Below are 18,252 nucleotides of genomic sequence, written 5' to 3' on the forward strand. Positions count from 1 at the left end.
TCTTTACCGTCATTATAGTTTTAAGAAGTCAGGGCGGAGCTTTTCTCCTCTACCTGAGTAGTAAAGTGGTTGTAATGTTATCACGTTGCATAGTTTACGTTGCATTTTTTTCGTTTCAGTTTTCTCCTCTATACGGCATCAATCCTTATTTTCCAATAACCTGAAGGAACAATAGGAATCGCCTCAATATCAATCCGCATACACGCAGTTTCAATTTTACTCATCAGCGTGGTTGATTTTTTTTCACCCGTTCCACCTTTCTTCCCAGTGAACTTAAACACAGATAATCTACGGCATAGATTTCCCGACATGGTTAATCCTCGACCCGTGTTCGACCTCAGGCACATTTAATACACTAATAAATTTATTAATTTCTGCGCCATACACACCGATGATTAATGACTTTCATTTCAACCAATCAAAGCCTATTAAATAACCGTCCCGCGTGTAATTTGTAATTCAGTTTCTGTCTACCGCCCAGGCGTCCGCCCCTACCGTCCCTGACTCAGCATTGTCACCGGCGACAACGATATGTATCAAAATTACATTTTGTAGCTAAGAACGACTGATGAAGCGGCTAATGAGGCAAGGCGACCGCGGGAGTCGACTCTCGCTTCCGTTAACGCTGAGAAAAAAGCTGGTGTGATTTAGGACGCGTTTTACATTAAGAGTATCTAATAAAAATATTTCGTTCAAGTGTTCTTTCTGCTCACTTTTAGTATGCCACATAATGCACTAATTATCACATTTGTCGCTAAAGATACCTATTCTCCATGCCTATAATGAATATGTGTTTTTGTATCCTATCAAAGCCACAGGTAGAACAAGACGACTCCTGTTTACGCCATACCATATCACATCAAAACTAGCAAATTATTCTTTTTCACTACGTGCAGACTATAAATGTTACTGCACTGCAAGCATTTAATTAAATAAACAGTGTTTTTAAAACATTCATCAAGTGTAAGCACTGAGAAGCGTCCTTTAGAAAAACAAAGACTTTATGACACACCTTTAAATTTTTTTGCTTCACGTGCATTGATGAAAACATTTTTTGAACGTATTTTTTAGAAAGATAGAAGTATTTCCCCAGCAATCTCACGTTAAGTCATATCTCTTGGGATGAGTTGGTACTCGAACAAATATTTGAACTATAACAATTACTTCATCTTTGACCCCCCACCCCCCCCACCCCCCGTTTTCCGACTTCACCAACTTCAGTATAATATTTTTTATAACAAGGCCACATTAAAATGGAAATTATCATAATAAAAACAAATATCTGTTGCATTAATCCATGAATGTAAAGTGAAATGTTTAGAATTATTTTCAAATCACAAATTACATACATAACGCACAGCTTTCGGTTCAAGGGAGCTATAATTCGCTAATTTTTCTTTTTTATATATAAGTACATTCTAATGAGCAGTGGATGTCCACCTGGCTACATTTCATGTAAAGGGTTTTTGACATCACCATTAGACATGTAATAATCTATCAAAATTTTTCTTTAATAAAATTAAATTTGACAATAAAAGATCGAATTTCCAAAAAAATGATAATAATATTATTTATATTATTTTTTTTTTAATTTCAGTCTGTCACACTTTATGTTATACTCATAACATAATTTAATAAGAACCCGACAACAAAATGAATTCCATATATTTTGCATGCATAAAGTAAATGCAAATTTGTGAGAAATACGTCCTTGTAATGTTTGAATTTCTCATTAATATTAAAATATAAATTCAGTATAAAGTTTTGCTATTCCTGTGGAATAGAAGAAGTGAACATTACATCTGAGGATTGTTAATTTTTCCCAAAGAAGTATGAGGAATTTTTTTTCTTTCTTTTCTTTATATTTCTTAAGAATTTATGAACAAAGTACGCCGCATCATTTTTCTATACCCTCTAACAGGGTCACAGATTGATTTTTCAATAGATATTCACAGATATAACTCTGACTAAACCAATACGCAATATCTCTGCCACAAAAAAAGTGCAAATAACTAATCAGCGTCCCTTGTAGTGGGTATTATTTCTATCAGTATAACAATAAGAATATGATGGACGTAAAACACGACGGAAACCTGCAGTTTTCTTACAGGTGTGGAACGCCATTTGGGCACGAAATACACTATTGAATGTTTTTATCTCACCTTCTATATTCTTGCTAATTATATATATTGTATAAATACTTAATGTCAACCTCAAAATGTCATTCACAATACAGTATCTAGACCGTATGTTCGGTCAAATTTATCCTCGTGCCTTGCTATTATACTTAATCCCAAACTTCGATGTTCCTTCAAAATTGTTTTTCAAAATTGACATATTTTGGTTCTACAACACATATTTATTGCAAATTTCTCTTTACTTTCCGTACAATACACTGCCTCTTTTTTCTCCATAAGGCTTTAATTCCAAGATTCGGCGTGAAATGATATATTCTATCTTTCAGTAAGATTTCCACACAAGCCATAAATTATACACCACAAGATGGATGGCAGTGTACCTAGAATATTTCTCTATAATATTTGAGGCACTTTGATGTACTGTATGTTATTGTACTCGAATATCATTAGAAACCCAGCTTACCACCAATATTCAAACCTCTTTACGCCTACGATACATACCTCGTTACGTTTCTCATTTTTAAATTAGAAAACACTTTTTATGAGTTATACTTGACCTTAAACTATATCTCTACGTCTACTCAATGCTCTAGTAGATCTATACTAAAATAGCTAACCATAATCAATGTTGGCTTTGACTCGCCTTCTCTCTCTCTCTCTCTCTTACTTTGAGTTATGTATCCCATTGTGATAATACTAAAAACAATGTGACTGCTCGTATGGAGATCTATATAATGTTGGCAACCGTCTAAGTCGCACGTACCTGCAAAAATCACCCCTCTTCTCGGCATAAAACACATTAACAATCTCTCAGAATAAAAACCATCTCCCAAACGCTTCCAGGCCAAGTTTTCTCGCGTCGGCTCCCTTTGAAGCTAGGATTAATACATATATAGCTTTGGCTTGGCGTTGTTCTCAGTGGAACACTTGCTCGTCCATCATGTTGCACTCCAAGTGGAATAAGATCTTAATAAGAACTTTCCCAACATGACTTGGCATGCTCTTCACGGCCCACTCTCTGTGGATCGGGGACGAAGCAACGCAAGCTGAGCGTTCATTTAAGGCGGACGGCCAGTTGAGTTAACTCGAGTTACCCTGCGTCTCAGAACATTCAAGTGACAGAGAGCGATAGCTGGTGTAGAGGAGGAACAATGAAGACCTACTTCATCTCGGGGTGTTGCGCTTTAAGTATCATAAACCATACGCCGCTACAGTGTAGAGTGTGAGAACCACGCAGTAGAGATGTAAAAGTAAATTGAACATTAATTTAGAAAAAACATCAAGAAAAAAGTATCTGTAAGTGCATTGTGCACGGGCTTCCTTCACTTACAGTATATATATAAAAACAAGAACTTTAAAAAACCAGACCACCATGTGAATACTGTGTATATTTAGTCGCCTCTGGTCATTTCATTTGATACAGCTGTGTATAAACAGTGCATGGGACTTACCTAGTCCTCTGAAATATCAAAATTAGAAGTTTAAATCTTAAAAAAACTAACATTATAAAAATCATCATTGCGTCAGCAATTTTAGAAGATGTTTTTAAAGTGAAATGTGTTTTATGCTAGTTTTTACATTCGTGCACAATTGTAAATGTTATTTAGAGAAAAATGACGGCGTGTCCTTATTTTTTTTCTTACCTTTTCTAGGCTCTACTTAGTTGTAGGCACGAGAAGGTCAATTCCACGACTTAACAAGCTGTCAGACAGCGTCCATGTTTCAATATTTTAGAATAAATCTACGACTTCCTATCCAGGCCGCGTAATTTGACTTGCTAATGGTTGACTCACGGAGCGAAAAAAACGCTTATCTCCAATTTTTGTCGGTTTCACAGCTAGGTTTGCATAGTTTACATGGTTTTGTGCTTCTGGGTCGATAGTCGCACCGCCCAGAACAACTGACAGCAATTTGTTTACAGCGCTAACTTCCCGAAGAAACTAATTCGCTTGTGATGGTTCCCCCGAGCTTATCGTGAAGTTTCCGTGGAATTAGTTTTACCATCATGACTTGTTCTTCTTCTGGAAAACAATCCGTGAAATTGAAATTTTACCTGAATTTGTATGCTTAACTTCTTGTGTCCAAATAAAAGATGAATTTGACTGTTGATAATATATTCGATTTGCCTAAAATGTATGTTTTATGTTAATATCCGTTTTATTTAGAATGCAAGAAATTAAGACATTAACATAAACTCATGACTTGATACACTGGCTATTTGAATAGTGCCTACTCAAGATTATATTACACTAACATAAATGACAAATTGCTTTGGGCTTTACTACGTCTGTCAAAGTCAAAGAGGAAAGTACTCATTAGAAAAAAGTTCAACAGAAAATCATTTACAACCCATATCCCTCTTGTGTTGTAAAGGAGCACGTTTGGAATACACCGTAAAATCACCCAATCACTTGTCATAGGAAAATGGACGGTCGGAGTAATTTTTTGAGAATGTTTACCGCGATATGGCACCTGTTGCCTCTCACACCTTTCTCCAGATCTAAATGTTATCACAGAGGCGGTGTCCGCTTCCATTGTGGGCAGTAGCCTGCCAAATCTATTTGATTGTGAACGATACCATTCGCCCTGCTAATGAACTTTTTAAAAAATTCTCCCAAGCCTCTTTTTTTGTGTAGTAAAACAGTATAATTTTAACAATTACTTTTAACCCTTCTTTTTATTTCTGCCGTTTTTGTTTTGTACAATATAATTCTATTTCATCTATCTATTTGATCTTTCTGAAACCCCAGAAAATAAAACAATTTCCGCTTTATGTGTATTTTATAATATGTGTACAATGGTTGAATAAACCATATTATTATTATTATTATTATTATTATTATTATTATTATTATTATTATTATTTCGCTTCATTGAAACTGACACACAGAAAATATGGCACAGCTAATGAAAAAAAATCCCTAAATTAAAAACACATTAACTTGGACCAACATTAACTTGGCGTAATAATAGCGGCGTCACCAGGTACAGTGAATGTCACCCTCTATCAAAAGTGGACAACACCAACGGTTGAATGGCCAGATCGGTGTTACACGTAATCCATGAGGTCAGGCCCGAAAGGGATGGTCATTTATAATACGGACGCTGACTGACCACCTGCGACCGTTAGGAGAAGCTAGGTAGCAGGTAACGGTCACAGGACACGCGTCAGTGGACGGATGGTCACGCACGTTACTGACCACCGCTGACTGCGGGGGGGGGGGGGGGGGGTGGGGGGGGGGGGTGGGGGGTCTGATGTCCAGTGTGGTGGTATGATACCACATGTAGGTGCGTTCCTTCCTTCCCCTACCCGCCCCCTCTCTCTTTCTCTCTCTCTTCTGTTTTTAAAAATCTCGCAGTGTAATCTTTTTACTTGAAGAAAATCTGCATTTAAAAGCTCAAGTCAATTTTACATCCTGTTTACTGGGATTTATAGTAAGATTTATAAGGGGAAACATATGACACATATAGTGTTAGATATAAAAACGCAATCTCATTTTAATTGTCTTTTATGATTTGTTTCATTTCTTAATATTTAAAAAGGTCGGGATATATAGCTTCTTCGTTTCATTATAATAAAAACAAAAGAAATACCCTTAACTTTCAAACAAAGGGACATAATTTGCTTGTCCCAGTAAGCGTCATATAAAATGCACCTTGAGGAGGGTTTTTTATACATACCTATGCAGCGTTCATTAACTTACCAGATGACCCTTTTCTAGCAAATTCCGCACCAAAAGACGCAGACGACAATTCCTTGGAAGATAAATCTCAGTTCCGGTCTCTAGCGGTGTTCCTAGGGTGAAATGCGTGAACCAAGTGTCTCGGATGTGTGAAAACGTGTGTTCGCTGCCACCATATAACTCAGATGCTAACCTTCCCTAACCAAGATAAATCTCTGTTTTACCGACACCATTCATAACTTTTTAGACTTAAGAAAAAAAACCTTCTTGGCCACACACAATACAAAATTAAAACAGCCAAATATCTAGCGTTCTTAGAAGCCGTCTAGGGTTAGACGTCTACTTCCTTAGACACTCTACGGTAACAAATTTCCGTGCTTTTTGTACCCCCTGTCTTCCATTTAAATGACTGTGACACCGAGGATTAAAGCGTTCTTTCCTACTGGTGGATGCCGGAGCAGTTCGCGTGACAACCTCTCTCCACATGAATAGATAGTAAAATTGTGACAAGATAATGGATGAGGCCAGACCAGAAGGAGCTGAAGATAAATGAAAAACTTGCCAACACCACTACGGCGAATCTATTATAATCTGGTTGACAAAACATCGTTTACTTTTTCATAAACTTTTTCATAAGTTCATAAACAGACAAATTGTGATAATTTATTACATTACTAATTTTGATATTTCATTATGTTTTAATCTAGATTATAAAAGACAGGCGATGAAATTCCTATGGTGTGTTTTTACGTGCTATCTGTGGATTTAAATGATGGCTCGGGGATAAGTTTCTTGAATGATCTACTCGTTAAGTCTCTCTTTCTCGCTCTTTTTCTCTTTAATTCCTGTGAACAATAAATCTAACCTTAAAATATAATATCAGATTACTCCCATCCTTCTCTCTCTCTCTCTCTCTCTCTCTCTCTCTCTCTCTCTCTCCTGTAACAATAAAAAAAAAAACATAAAATAAACTGTGTACCCCTCACTCTCTCTTCCCGAGGTGTAAACAATAATTCACAAAGGTCACATTTATCAAACGCAGCAGTTCTATAACCACACTCAAAACTTAAAAGTCATCACAGGGGTGAGAAAAGTCAGCTCACCACTTTTAAAACATTTACTCCACCTTTATGCTAATGTGCCATCTGCGTCCCAAAGCCCCCAGGCAGAAATGTAAAAACACAAACGCCGAGTAAAGGATGATCCAACACCGACATTCCGGAGGTCAGCCGGTGCATTTGGCAACTCTTTAACATCATGTCCTTTTCATCCTTATGTCACTCTACTGAGATACACAAAAACATGTCAATATTCGACGGAGGGCCAAAGTTCTTGCTTATTTGGAGGGGGAGGGGTTGGGGGTGAAGAAAAATGAAAAAATGCAACGCGTCTCTCATCAAAAATAAAATGATAGACGTCACGGGATCAATTTTACAACGATTTGTAAGGCGCAGGGATGGGAAATAGTTTGGCTTTGCCTCTTTTTTTATTGTTTAATTGTTTTTGCCATGTTCTTGGATCCTCCACTAGTCACTGACGGTGATGCACAGGAACCTGTACCACATGGGAACACTAAGAGGAGGAAGGATGACAATAGGGGTCCCAGAGAAGAGAAAGGGATAAAATTATCCCTCCATTTAAAGTGAAAATTGATCAAAAATGAGAAATGTCTTGTTCTTCTCATTGTATACATGTATTTGCCAGAATGGATACACGGAATCAATTTACGCCTTATAAAGGGCCTGTTTTTGGCCCAGTGGTGAATGCAACCGTATTTTTAAAGGAATATTCAAGCATATTCTGTTATTCCTTAGGTGATACTTTAAGGGCTAAAGATAAAAGCAAAATTACCAAAATAACGCAATGGATACATCAGATAAAACACTCTTACATCCTGCTCCTGTTATGACAAACGTGTTCTAATATCTTTTTCTGATGATAACTGAACCCGTCTTTATTTTAATATATTTTTTTCTACATTTATGAAAATGCATATCTTATCAACGGTGTCTTAAGTAGCACCAGGGCGCACCTCACACACACGCAACTCTCTTTCTTCTTAAAAAATAAAATAAATAGATTTCTAAAAAATACCCCAAAAATTGCAATTCTTTTTAACAAAGTCATCAAAGCTGTAAACTAATTCGTCTCTAGCTGGGATATCACTGGGGTAGGTCTACATCTGAGACAATTGAAGAGTGATATGTCTCCGTTTAAAGTATATTCATAAAGAAATGAAAGGACAAAACACAACAGAGATGTCGCCGCAAAGGGGGTCCACCAGTCAAACATGTCATTCCTACGTATTGGATTCCAGATATCAAACTATGGAATGTTGTCCTGTTTCGAGAAAACATATGTATCCTGCTGTATTTGTTTAATTTGATCTGGGTTTCTCATGTCGATGTCGTGCGTTTTGTGCAACAAGATCATGAAATTCAATCACTCTGTGCTCGTGACTTTTTAAAATCATTTTTTCGATGTTATTTCAAATGTAAATGGGAGGAAATTAACACAACGAACAAAAACCATTCTAATGTATAAATCAACAGGAATTAATCTCTAAGACTAATGCTGTAGAGGTACTGGATTCAAATTAAATTCTTATTTAGATGTTTTCATAAAAATGAACTTTTAAAAGGCGAATTTTAAAAACCCCTTTATAGAAATCCCTATCACAAGCTTGAGCAGCAGAACTTGTAGTTAAATAACTAAATACCTAGCAAGATACACTCAAAGAAATACATGTCATGTTACTTATCAGTTTAAAAACATCGTTAAAACACCCCTCAAATCAGAAAGATGGTACATTTGACCGCAGCTTGATAAATTGTGTTTGTCTCCGCGGTAGCAATGTGTTCCCGCCTCCCTCCCACACACAGCCTCGTTCTCGACCTCCCAGCTTCCGCCCAGTCACGTGATCACACCCAACAGAAGCATTTTCAATATGGAGACCACTTGCACGGGGAAGGGGATTCATATTTCAAACCTTTTCCCCGAGATTCTGGCCTTGATCTTCAGCTACCTGGACGTGAAAGACAAGGGGAGGTCGGCGCAGGTGTGTGTGGCGTGGAGAGACGCTGCGTACCACAGATCTGTGTGGAAAAACGTTGAGGCGAAGCTCCACCTTCGACGGGCCAACCCGTCTTTGTTCCCCAGCCTCGTTCAGCGAGGGATCCGCCGCATCCAGGTGCTAAGTCTGAGACGCAGTCTGAAGGACGTCATCCTCGGTGTGCCTAACATCGAGAGTTTGAACTTGAGTGGATGTTACATTGTGACGGATATCGGCCTTGCCCATGCTTTTAATCAAGACATCTTCACGCTGACCGAGTTAAATCTAAGTCTATGTAAACAGGTCACAGACAGCAGTCTCCGGCGGATAGCACAATTTCTGAAAAATTTAGAGACCTTAGAACTTGGGGGATGCACGAACGTTACGAACACAGGACTATTATATATCGCCATGTGCCTGAGGAGGTTAAAAAGTCTAAATTTAAGAAGTTGTCGTCATATCAGCGACGAGGGGATTAGTCACTTGTCAGGGTTGAACCCACACACCGCCAACGGGAACTTAGAACTTGAATTCCTTGGACTACAGGATTGTCAGAAACTCACAGACCAGGCCCTGAAACATGTGAGTGTGGGGCAGATGTACCTGAAGAGCATCAATTTAAGTTTCTGTGCCAGTGTTACGGATGCAGGACTGAGATTTCTGGCCAAAATGAACAGTCTCCGCGATGTCAACCTCCGCAGCTGTGACAATGTCAGTGATATAGGCATAGGCTACCTGGCAGAGGGAGGCTCACGGATCACAGGCCTAGATGTCAGCTTCTGTGATAGGATAGGAGATCAGGCGTTAACGCACATAGCACAAGGGCTGTTCCATCTCCAAAGCCTCAGCCTTAATGCCTGTAATATCAGTGATGATGGCCTAAACAGACTGGTGGCCACTCACCATGACCTAAAGATGCTGAACATCGGTCAGTGTTCCAGGATCACGGACAAAGGTCTAGCTTTGATAGCAGACCATCTGAAAGCACTGAATTCTATTGACCTGTACGGTTGCACTAAGATCACAACCATTGGACTGGAGAAAATCATGCAACTGCCTCGGCTGAGTACTCTGAATTTGGGGCTATGGCATAAAAAGTGATTATACACCTGACAGGGGGGCTTTATGCCCAGTCCAGACCCCCCGGGGTCTCTCCCTCTGTCCAAGACATGGTAATTAATAGTGCTCCTGTCCAGGTAAAAACTGCCCCGACCCTTGCTGAGTCTGGAAGTCTGGGAGCACCTGTTAACAAAGCCCCCCAAGCCAGGGTAATGGGCCGCCTGGACACCCCTGCGGTCAATTGCCCTCTCAGTTCAGTGGTCACTTTGAGGACGTTAAGAGTGGACAATGGGACAGGGCTTGGGGATGAAAATGGGGTCAGACATCAGTGGAGTTAATATGTAGCCGGCTTCTGTTTAGGTTTATACTACTGTTTGTCCTAATGTGGTATATATTGGATGAAAATTACTTGTTAAGAACAGAAATGGGGAGATCTTCATCTCGTGATTTATTATTATTATAATTATTATTTTACTTGATTATAATGCAATTGATTATCATATTATACTGAAAACTGACTTTCCTTCAAACAAAAAGTAGAGTTCACATTTTAAATGTCGTTATTTGTAACCTCTTATCAGGCTGCATGACTAGGAAAAAAAACTGCAAAGCAAACCCAGCCTATGTTTCTGTCTACTTGTACTTAGTAGTCTTAAATTTATGAGGCTGCTTCTTATCCAATATTGATAAGGTTTTGAAATGTAGAGTACCCTTTTAGTTTGGTACTAAATATGATTAGCTTTATTAGTCTGTCTGCTGCTAAAATAGAACTTTATTTAGCAAGTAGAGGGAGATCTTGATGTCAATAATTGTAGCTTTGACACTAAGGGTGCATTCCTATAAACACCATGGATCTATGTAGATCGCCTCGACTCTTAAGGGATTGTAGCTAAGTGCAGTCAGCTCTACAGATAAACATGCCGCCTCCTGGCATTGGGTAGAAAAAAGAAAAGCTGGTGATTATACCAGGATGTTAGAAACAAAAGGAGACATGTCATTCAGTTACTTCCCACAGAGTTGGATCTGTCCTCGTACACCAGTGGTGTCTTTATGGGAGTGCGGTCTAAGATAACTGAAGTCTAAATGGCCCAGGGAAAGTTCAAATTAAAAAAAAAAAATAGATGCAAAAAAGTCAGTTTTTGTTTGACTATAAACTAAAACTGGTTTATCAAAGACAAAGATGTAAGGAATATATTTAAGTTGCAATATAGACAAGCAGCACATTATAAAGAAAAGCCCGTAGCAAAGAGCTATGTTGTTAAAGTTAAATTAGATTGAGATTCAATATATACAAAGTGTAGTATAGAACACCAACATGTGTTCAATATATTAATGTAGAGAGAGAGGGAGGTGTTTGTTTTCATATGTCAGAGTTAATATTCTGTCAACTGAGCTGTAACACAATGGTATACGATACTGATATTTATTCAACAAATGTCATAAAAAAATATTTTTTGTATAACCCTCTCTTCCATATTGTATTGCAATCATTCATTTTATTATAATTATTATTTTGTTCATTTTTTGCCAGGGGAAAAATATGCGACGAAACTCCCCGCGGCTGCAATATGCTTTGTAAATAAGAACCATTTGTATATGCTAGAGCAAGTTATATGTCATATCACTTGAACAAAAACTGTTGATATCAGTCCATCTTAAAGGGTAACTACAGCAGAATTATTTTTTATTATGAATATACATCTATATCTATACACCTGTACATATGCATAGGCATATATAGGTAGTGTTCTGTACATAAGAGATAGGGTTTGCAGGGGCAACCAGTGCAAATAATGAACTATTATTATAACAAGATAGGCGGGGAGATACGCAGCACCCCATCCGTTACTCGTTACTACGATAAACAAAAGATGCAATATTCATTCCGATGGTGTTTGTTTTGTGTGTGTTCTTCGTTCTGCGGTCGTCAAAACCACTACCGTTGATTGGTATTCCGCGAGGTAGCAGTTGACACAAGTGACGCCTTGTTGCTCTTTCTAATGCCTACCACGATTCCCCGGTGACTGGTGTTCTGGTGAAGATATATGCGGTCTGGTGGTCTCTCATAATAAGACAACACCCCCCCCCCCCACCCCACCCATCTCAAATTTATGACAGTCCAATCAATATTTATACTGATGATTCTTTGCGTTTATGATAAATTATGTGACATTCTTTGGGTTTGGTTGGGTCTTTTCTCAGAAGTTTACAACTGTAGACGCCTTCCTGAAGCCTGCCGTCTTAAGTTAAACGACGTTTGATGATGTCACGCACACCTGACTGGTTTGGTTTAAGTCTAGAGGAGTACCGTGTGTCCACTTCTCCAACGAATCGAAAACTTCCACTGACCTTAATAATATGGTTTGATTGCATTTTTTGATTATAGTTAATTTAAAACGAAATTAATTTGACCGTGAAGATGGGGAATCGAGTCCGTAACTAAAATTATTAATTTATATACCTGGAAGAATTGCAGTTAGATAAAACGGGGGCCACTCCAAGGTATCTAAGATAACAGGACAGGATGTAGCGTTCTTGTCAATGTCACAGTGAAAATACTGCTGTGATTTGATCTAAGAAACAAGATAATTATGTATATATTTAAAGCAGCAGTTATCTTGGATGCTATTTATAGTCAAGCAGAGACTGGTTGGGTAGTTTTAATTTTGGTCACGAATGCAATGTCATGCGCCGGTGTGACAGAAATTCTTGTCCGCTAGGAACCGTAGTCCGACCCCATTACTTTGTACAGGTGATTCGTCCCATGAACTAACCCTGATTTCAAACTAACCCTAATAATTGTACTAATCATATGGAGCCCGAACTCCCATTACAAGAATACCATCCCTGCCAGTTAGATACACTTAAGCGGACGTAAAGATATCATCTTTAAATCTCTAAGACGTGGTAATATAAAAACAGAAAAACCATATTTAACATTTTTAAAGAATAAATAAATAAATAGAGATTAGAGCAAAGACCCATATAATTGAGCTATATAAATGAGGAGAAGTAAAATAATCGCTGAGAAGAGATGAATTATTCAAGGGCAGGCTTAGGATAACTAGAGAGCGCTGGTCTGCTACTGGTTATGCCGCCACTACTAAGTTTATGATTTATGACCACAAAGCAAAAGGGAAGGCTACATATTTTTTGACAATCAGGTGATCATTTTTCAAAATTAGTATTATTATTATTATGATAAATTCGTGGCAGGAGCAGGCTTGGGCGTTTTTATCTATCAACACAGTGATACATCCGCACACAATATATTCCCACTTCTCGGCTCGGCTAAGTTTTGTTCGAAGAGAATTTGATGCCGGAGCACGACAGAACCCAGTTTCTGAAAATAACCATTTATAATTGGTCTTAGAATTAAAACTGTACGCCCGAAAATTGTCTGTTATCTGTTCTCAAAAAATATATAAGTGAAGCTGGCACCGTCTGTCACCGAGATGACCTTGACCGGCTGGTGACATTGCACTGCGTGAACCCAGCTAGTGTCCTCACGGTGACTCCATGTCCGCGTTTCAGAGGACGCGATGACCTGGGGCAGTGCACGCTGCTACCAGGAGTTAAAACTTCAACGTGATGTCTGTCAATTTGTCTGTTTTCTTTACCCAACTATCGCAATCCTGCTGGTTATTTCTGTCCCTGACAAGGGATGTTTACCAATTAGAGATAGTAAGGATCATCGCCGGACCGCCTTGATCATTGTTAGAGCTAATTTCTACATACTGAAGCTGTAACTCTTCATGGTAAGAATCTCCTGCCCCCCCCCCCTCACACACACACACACACACAAACACACACACGTTCTCTCTCTCTCTCTCTCTCTCTCTCTCTCTCTCTCTCTCTCTCTCAAAAAAGAAAAAGAAAACGTTTCCTTTTCTCAAAAACACCCCCATGGTATTCACTTTGCTTTATGGTTAATACAGATGACATAACAAAATTAAACAGTGGGATAGTGTGATTTCTTTTAGATAATAAAAATAACGCGAGATTCGTTCTTTGAGACTAAATTAATCAAATATTATACTGTACGAGAAAAAAGCTACTTTATCGCACTGTTTATTCAGCCTCAGTTTTTTCTGCAAATAATACCCTTGATCAAAATAAAACAAAATAGTCAGCATATTACTTCACTCTCATTTCGTCAACATGTTACTTCACTCTCAAGCGATGATTACGACATTTTAATTATTCCCTAATATTTCGCTTCCGCGCGCTGTATAAGGCAGAAAAGAACACACACGTTGCAGCGCGCCTCGCCAAGCGCGTCTCTCCCGGCGAAGTTTGTCTTCTCTCTCTTATCAGCCGCTAGATCTTCAAGTCACTTAACTTAGATTCATGAAGAATAACTCCAATTTTATTTTACTTATCAACCAAGGCAAACCAAAAGAAAAACCTGAAACTCGAGTCAGGCAAGCGGTGGCAACGCGACCCGGAGCTACCTTGCTAAAAAGTTTCAGCTGTGGAGATCTAAGCCCCATTTAGTCAGAGGAACCATGATTTGCTTACCTTCGCTCTGGAGTTCAGTAGGTCTTTGGGGCGCCTCAACATAACGGTTCTTAGAACATGAGAGATCTGATAAATCGCTCGGCCCTTAAATCCTCTGATTTTCTATAACCTTCTTGATTTTCAGCGATAAATTTTCCAATTGTCCTGTAAATAGGATTTTCTCCTCTCAAGTTGTAACTCTCGGGCGCAGATTTGTCAAAATTTATAATCCTAATTATTTTTGATTTCAACAATGTTCATGTGAATCATCTCTGGTGTTTTTTTCCGGTGCTCTTCTCGTGTTAAAGAGTGCAGCGTCCCGAAGGCTGTTTGGACTTGACCTAAGAGAAGAAAAAAATCTGAATGTGAACATGACATTCTTTCGGACAGTTTATTCTTCTTATTAAAGGCATATTGTGTTTCACGCAAAATAAAACGCAAACAAAAAATGCAAAACAGAAAACAAAGATACCTTGGCATTCTTTCGGACGACTTATCAAGATCACATTATCCTTCGGAAAAAAAGAAAACAAAAACAAGTTATTGGCGCGCTTCCAAACCGATCGGACAATGGGGTAAGGTATTTGACTCTGATCCATCGTGTGTGTGATTGATAAAATACGGTTAATACGCTCCCCAACCCCCGCTGTTCCTGGTCCTCGCTTGCACCCCATCTCCTGGCCACTGCCAGTCACCCCCCCCCCCCCCCACCACCACCAACCCACCCTCTGCACCCCACACACACCCTGAACACACACACGCACACACACACACGCGCTCCTCTTTCTATCTGCAAAAGGAACCTTTCTACTTTGATCATTTAAGATCTCTCTCTAAGTAGATTAGCGCGTGTCTGTGTGTGCATGTGCACGTGTTTGTGTGTGTGTGTGTGTGTGTGTGTGTGTGTGTGAGAGAGAGAGAGAGAGAGAGAGAGAGAGAGAGAGAGAGAGAGAGAGATTATGGTTAATAACCGAGTTTGGACGCCAGTCCCAGACAAATAACAGGGGCAGCATCATCCAGCGTGTGCGTGAGTTGAGTGTGTGTGTGTGTGTGCGCGCGCACACACGCATGCATGTGTGTGTGTGTGTGTGTGTGTAGGGGGTGGTGGTGAAGAACCAAGTTTGTACACCAGCCATTGAGAAATAACAGGACTATATCACCCAGCGTAGGCACATATATCTGAATCAGATGATTACTTTTGAGTAGAAACAATATATTTAATTTTAGACCTCAGATGACAATTTTAACGCTTGGGCAAATTTATCCATCTGAAAGAATGTCTTCATCGCCAATATACGTGCTTCTTCATAGCCATACCTCCATTTTTTTATCCCGTAATAGCCACACTTATTAGTCAAAGTATGCGCTAAACGGCGTTTATGAGGGGGCATTTATGTCTTTATTGACTTCTGTTACAGGGGAATTATAGCTGAAGAATCTTAAGGAACCCTCTTCTTAGAGCTGATTACAATAGTCAAGTGGCTTAACAACGCTTCCACAATTGTTAGGCGTCAAGACAAGCTGTAAGACTGTCTGGCTTGGAAGGTCTAAAATATTCCACGCACCCCCCCCCCCCCCCCCAAAAAAAAAAATAGATAAATAAATAGATGAATAAATAAATAAATAAATAAACAAAAGAAAATCAATGGCATTAATTTCACACTAATTTTTGACGATGTGACCAATGACTTCAGTCTGTCCGAAGTTCATTGTGTTATCCATTATTTTCCTCTTACTACACCCTTCAAATAAGTCTTATAAAGCCATATTATTTTGAGAAAATAATTATAAAATAACTGTAATAAAACGTAAAACATAGCGTCAATGGTGGCAGAGCCTAAAAGCTGCGACAGATCCGACAGAGAGTGAATAACTCACAACAACACAGAGATGTTGTAACGATTTGCAAACACTGCAGCTATGGAACAGAACGTTAACGTCAGTGCCAGGAAGTCTACGAGCAGCTCAACAATATGTTGGATATTAGTGACGATGATGATGATGATGCCAGACTGACGTTTCTTCACATAGATATCATTATTTAAAGCGCATTTAGTTGGTAGCATAAGGGAGTGGGAGTTACCCTTTAGTTGGAAGGGGGGGGGGGGGGGGTGAGAGAAATGGGGGAAGGGGCATCATGCATGTGCACCAAAAGTATGATTTTAGTGGTATATTTTGCCGATATATTACTGTCACCGCGTGCGTTAAAAGCACAGCTAGGGTACTTCTGATTTAGCCAGTGAGATTATCCGGAAAAGACAAAAGACTAGGGTATTAACGTGAATGCTCTCATCTCACCAGAACCTTATCTCACCTACGTCAAATCAACCATTCAGCACCAGCAAGTAGATCGCAATCTCTACATACTTTTCATACCTTACCTTCACGTTAAAAACAGGGGAGTCCCGTCCCGAAGGATTTGATAAAAAAAAAATATCGGGTCACGACGTCACCAACGCCTCACGATCAGCCTGTCCAAGTATTCCACATTTATAATGTCTCTTAGATTGGGATAGACCACTTAACGTGGGCGTATGATGCTGTTATAAGGCAGCGGGATTAAGTCGGATTACACCGTGCTCCTAACCTAAATTAGTCTTTCCTTTGACGTCGAATACGTGATAGAACTATTCTATTCTGGTGCTTGGGCTTTGGGGGACCGTTGTAAATGAAACGGTTTATCACTTCAAACGATGACTTTGTGATAAAATGACCATTTGAATTTATCTGATGGTGTCTTGATTGAAATAACTTGTCCCCTTCACAAAGAAAGGTTCAGTAAAGCACATATCGGGTTCTAAACGCTATCGGGGACTGCACGATAATTTCAGATATAAATACGCCTGATGAATATTTGATTGAAATAACTTGTCAAACTTTGTCAGGAATACTTAAGTCGGTTTTCTTGTAAGGTCCGCGTGCCACAGACACCATGTGGAACTTTATAGCACAGGTGTGCCGTCTTCTTTAATATATCAGTTTGGTGTCACCTCCACTTCCGTGTATCTACGTACCCGGCTTCCTCTTTTATATCACGATTCAAGTATACGAATTTCTGTTGATTTTGTCCTTTCCGGAATTGGAGGGGTGTGTGTGTGTGTGTGTGTGTGTGTGTGTGTGTGTTTGGGGGGGAGGTGCTGAACAAAGATCACGTTCTCAAGAGAGAGCGCACACTTCACAACTAATCATCCTATCAACACATGATAAACCATTTTTAACTCTAACAAGTCGCTCCTGGTTCGGACCTGCAGAGCACCTTGCCCCAGTGTAAACACCCAGCAACTCACCTTGTTTAATTTTTGTCCAGTATTTTGTGATACATCTAAAATGACCAGAGTCCAAAAGTACACGACTTTCCCATTAATCCCCCAGTCACTGACTGCTCCAACATAAATATAACACCTCCGATTTAAGAAACGCTCCAGCAACTTTTTTTTCTCTGCGAACTCTCTGTCACAGAGATTTAGGGTCGGTTATCTTTTATCTACAAGGAGCCCATATATCATCTTTTGGAAATGCAATTTGTGAATTTGAAGTATTAGAACACACACAGTCGCTGATAATAAGTTTGTGATTACGTGTGAACCGCCTACTGGAGAGAGAGAGAGAGAGAGAGAGAGAGAGAGAGAGAGAGAGAGAGAGAGAGAGAGAGAGAGAGAGAGAGAGAGAGAGAGACGGGGGGGGGGGGGGGGGAGGGGAGGGAGATAGGAAGGGATACATACAGACAAACTAAGTTTATGTTTAACGTTATGTCGTCGTATTCCATTATTATCGACTAAATAATAACTAAGACATACATTTTAACGTTAAAACAATCAAA

The 18,252-nt window shown here is 39.2% G+C and overlaps 2 protein-coding genes across 5 annotated transcripts in view; one reads left to right on the forward strand and one right to left on the reverse strand.

Moving 5' to 3' along the window:
* Window positions 1-18,252, reverse strand: part of LOC106162446 (protein Wnt-5b) — a 62,440-nt gene that overhangs the window by 37,553 nt on the left and 6,635 nt on the right. For 2 of the 4 annotated variants that reach the window (XM_013539745.2, XM_013539747.2), the window contains exon 2: window positions 14,454-14,773. The gene's annotated coding sequence lies outside the window, so the exon portion shown is untranslated. Of the gene's footprint in view, window positions 1-2,901; window positions 3,081-5,842; window positions 6,214-14,453; window positions 14,774-18,252 lie in introns of those variants that run through there. The other 2 variants (XM_013539744.2, XM_087015261.1) reach the window with 2 other exon arrangements.
* On the forward strand, window positions 8,725-11,815 carry LOC106162445 (F-box/LRR-repeat protein 14). The gene has a single exon (XM_013539742.2). The coding sequence runs from the start codon at window positions 8,769-8,771 to the stop codon at window positions 9,972-9,974; it is 1,206 nt and encodes a 401-aa protein (XP_013395196.1). The 5' UTR covers window positions 8,725-8,768; the 3' UTR covers window positions 9,975-11,815.

The sequence above is a fragment of the Lingula anatina genome, chromosome 6 (genome assembly GCF_051362555.1).
Source record: "Lingula anatina isolate TDL-2025a chromosome 6, LinAna3.0, whole genome shotgun sequence".
NCBI lineage: Eukaryota > Metazoa > Brachiopoda > Lingulata > Lingulida > Lingulidae > Lingula > Lingula anatina.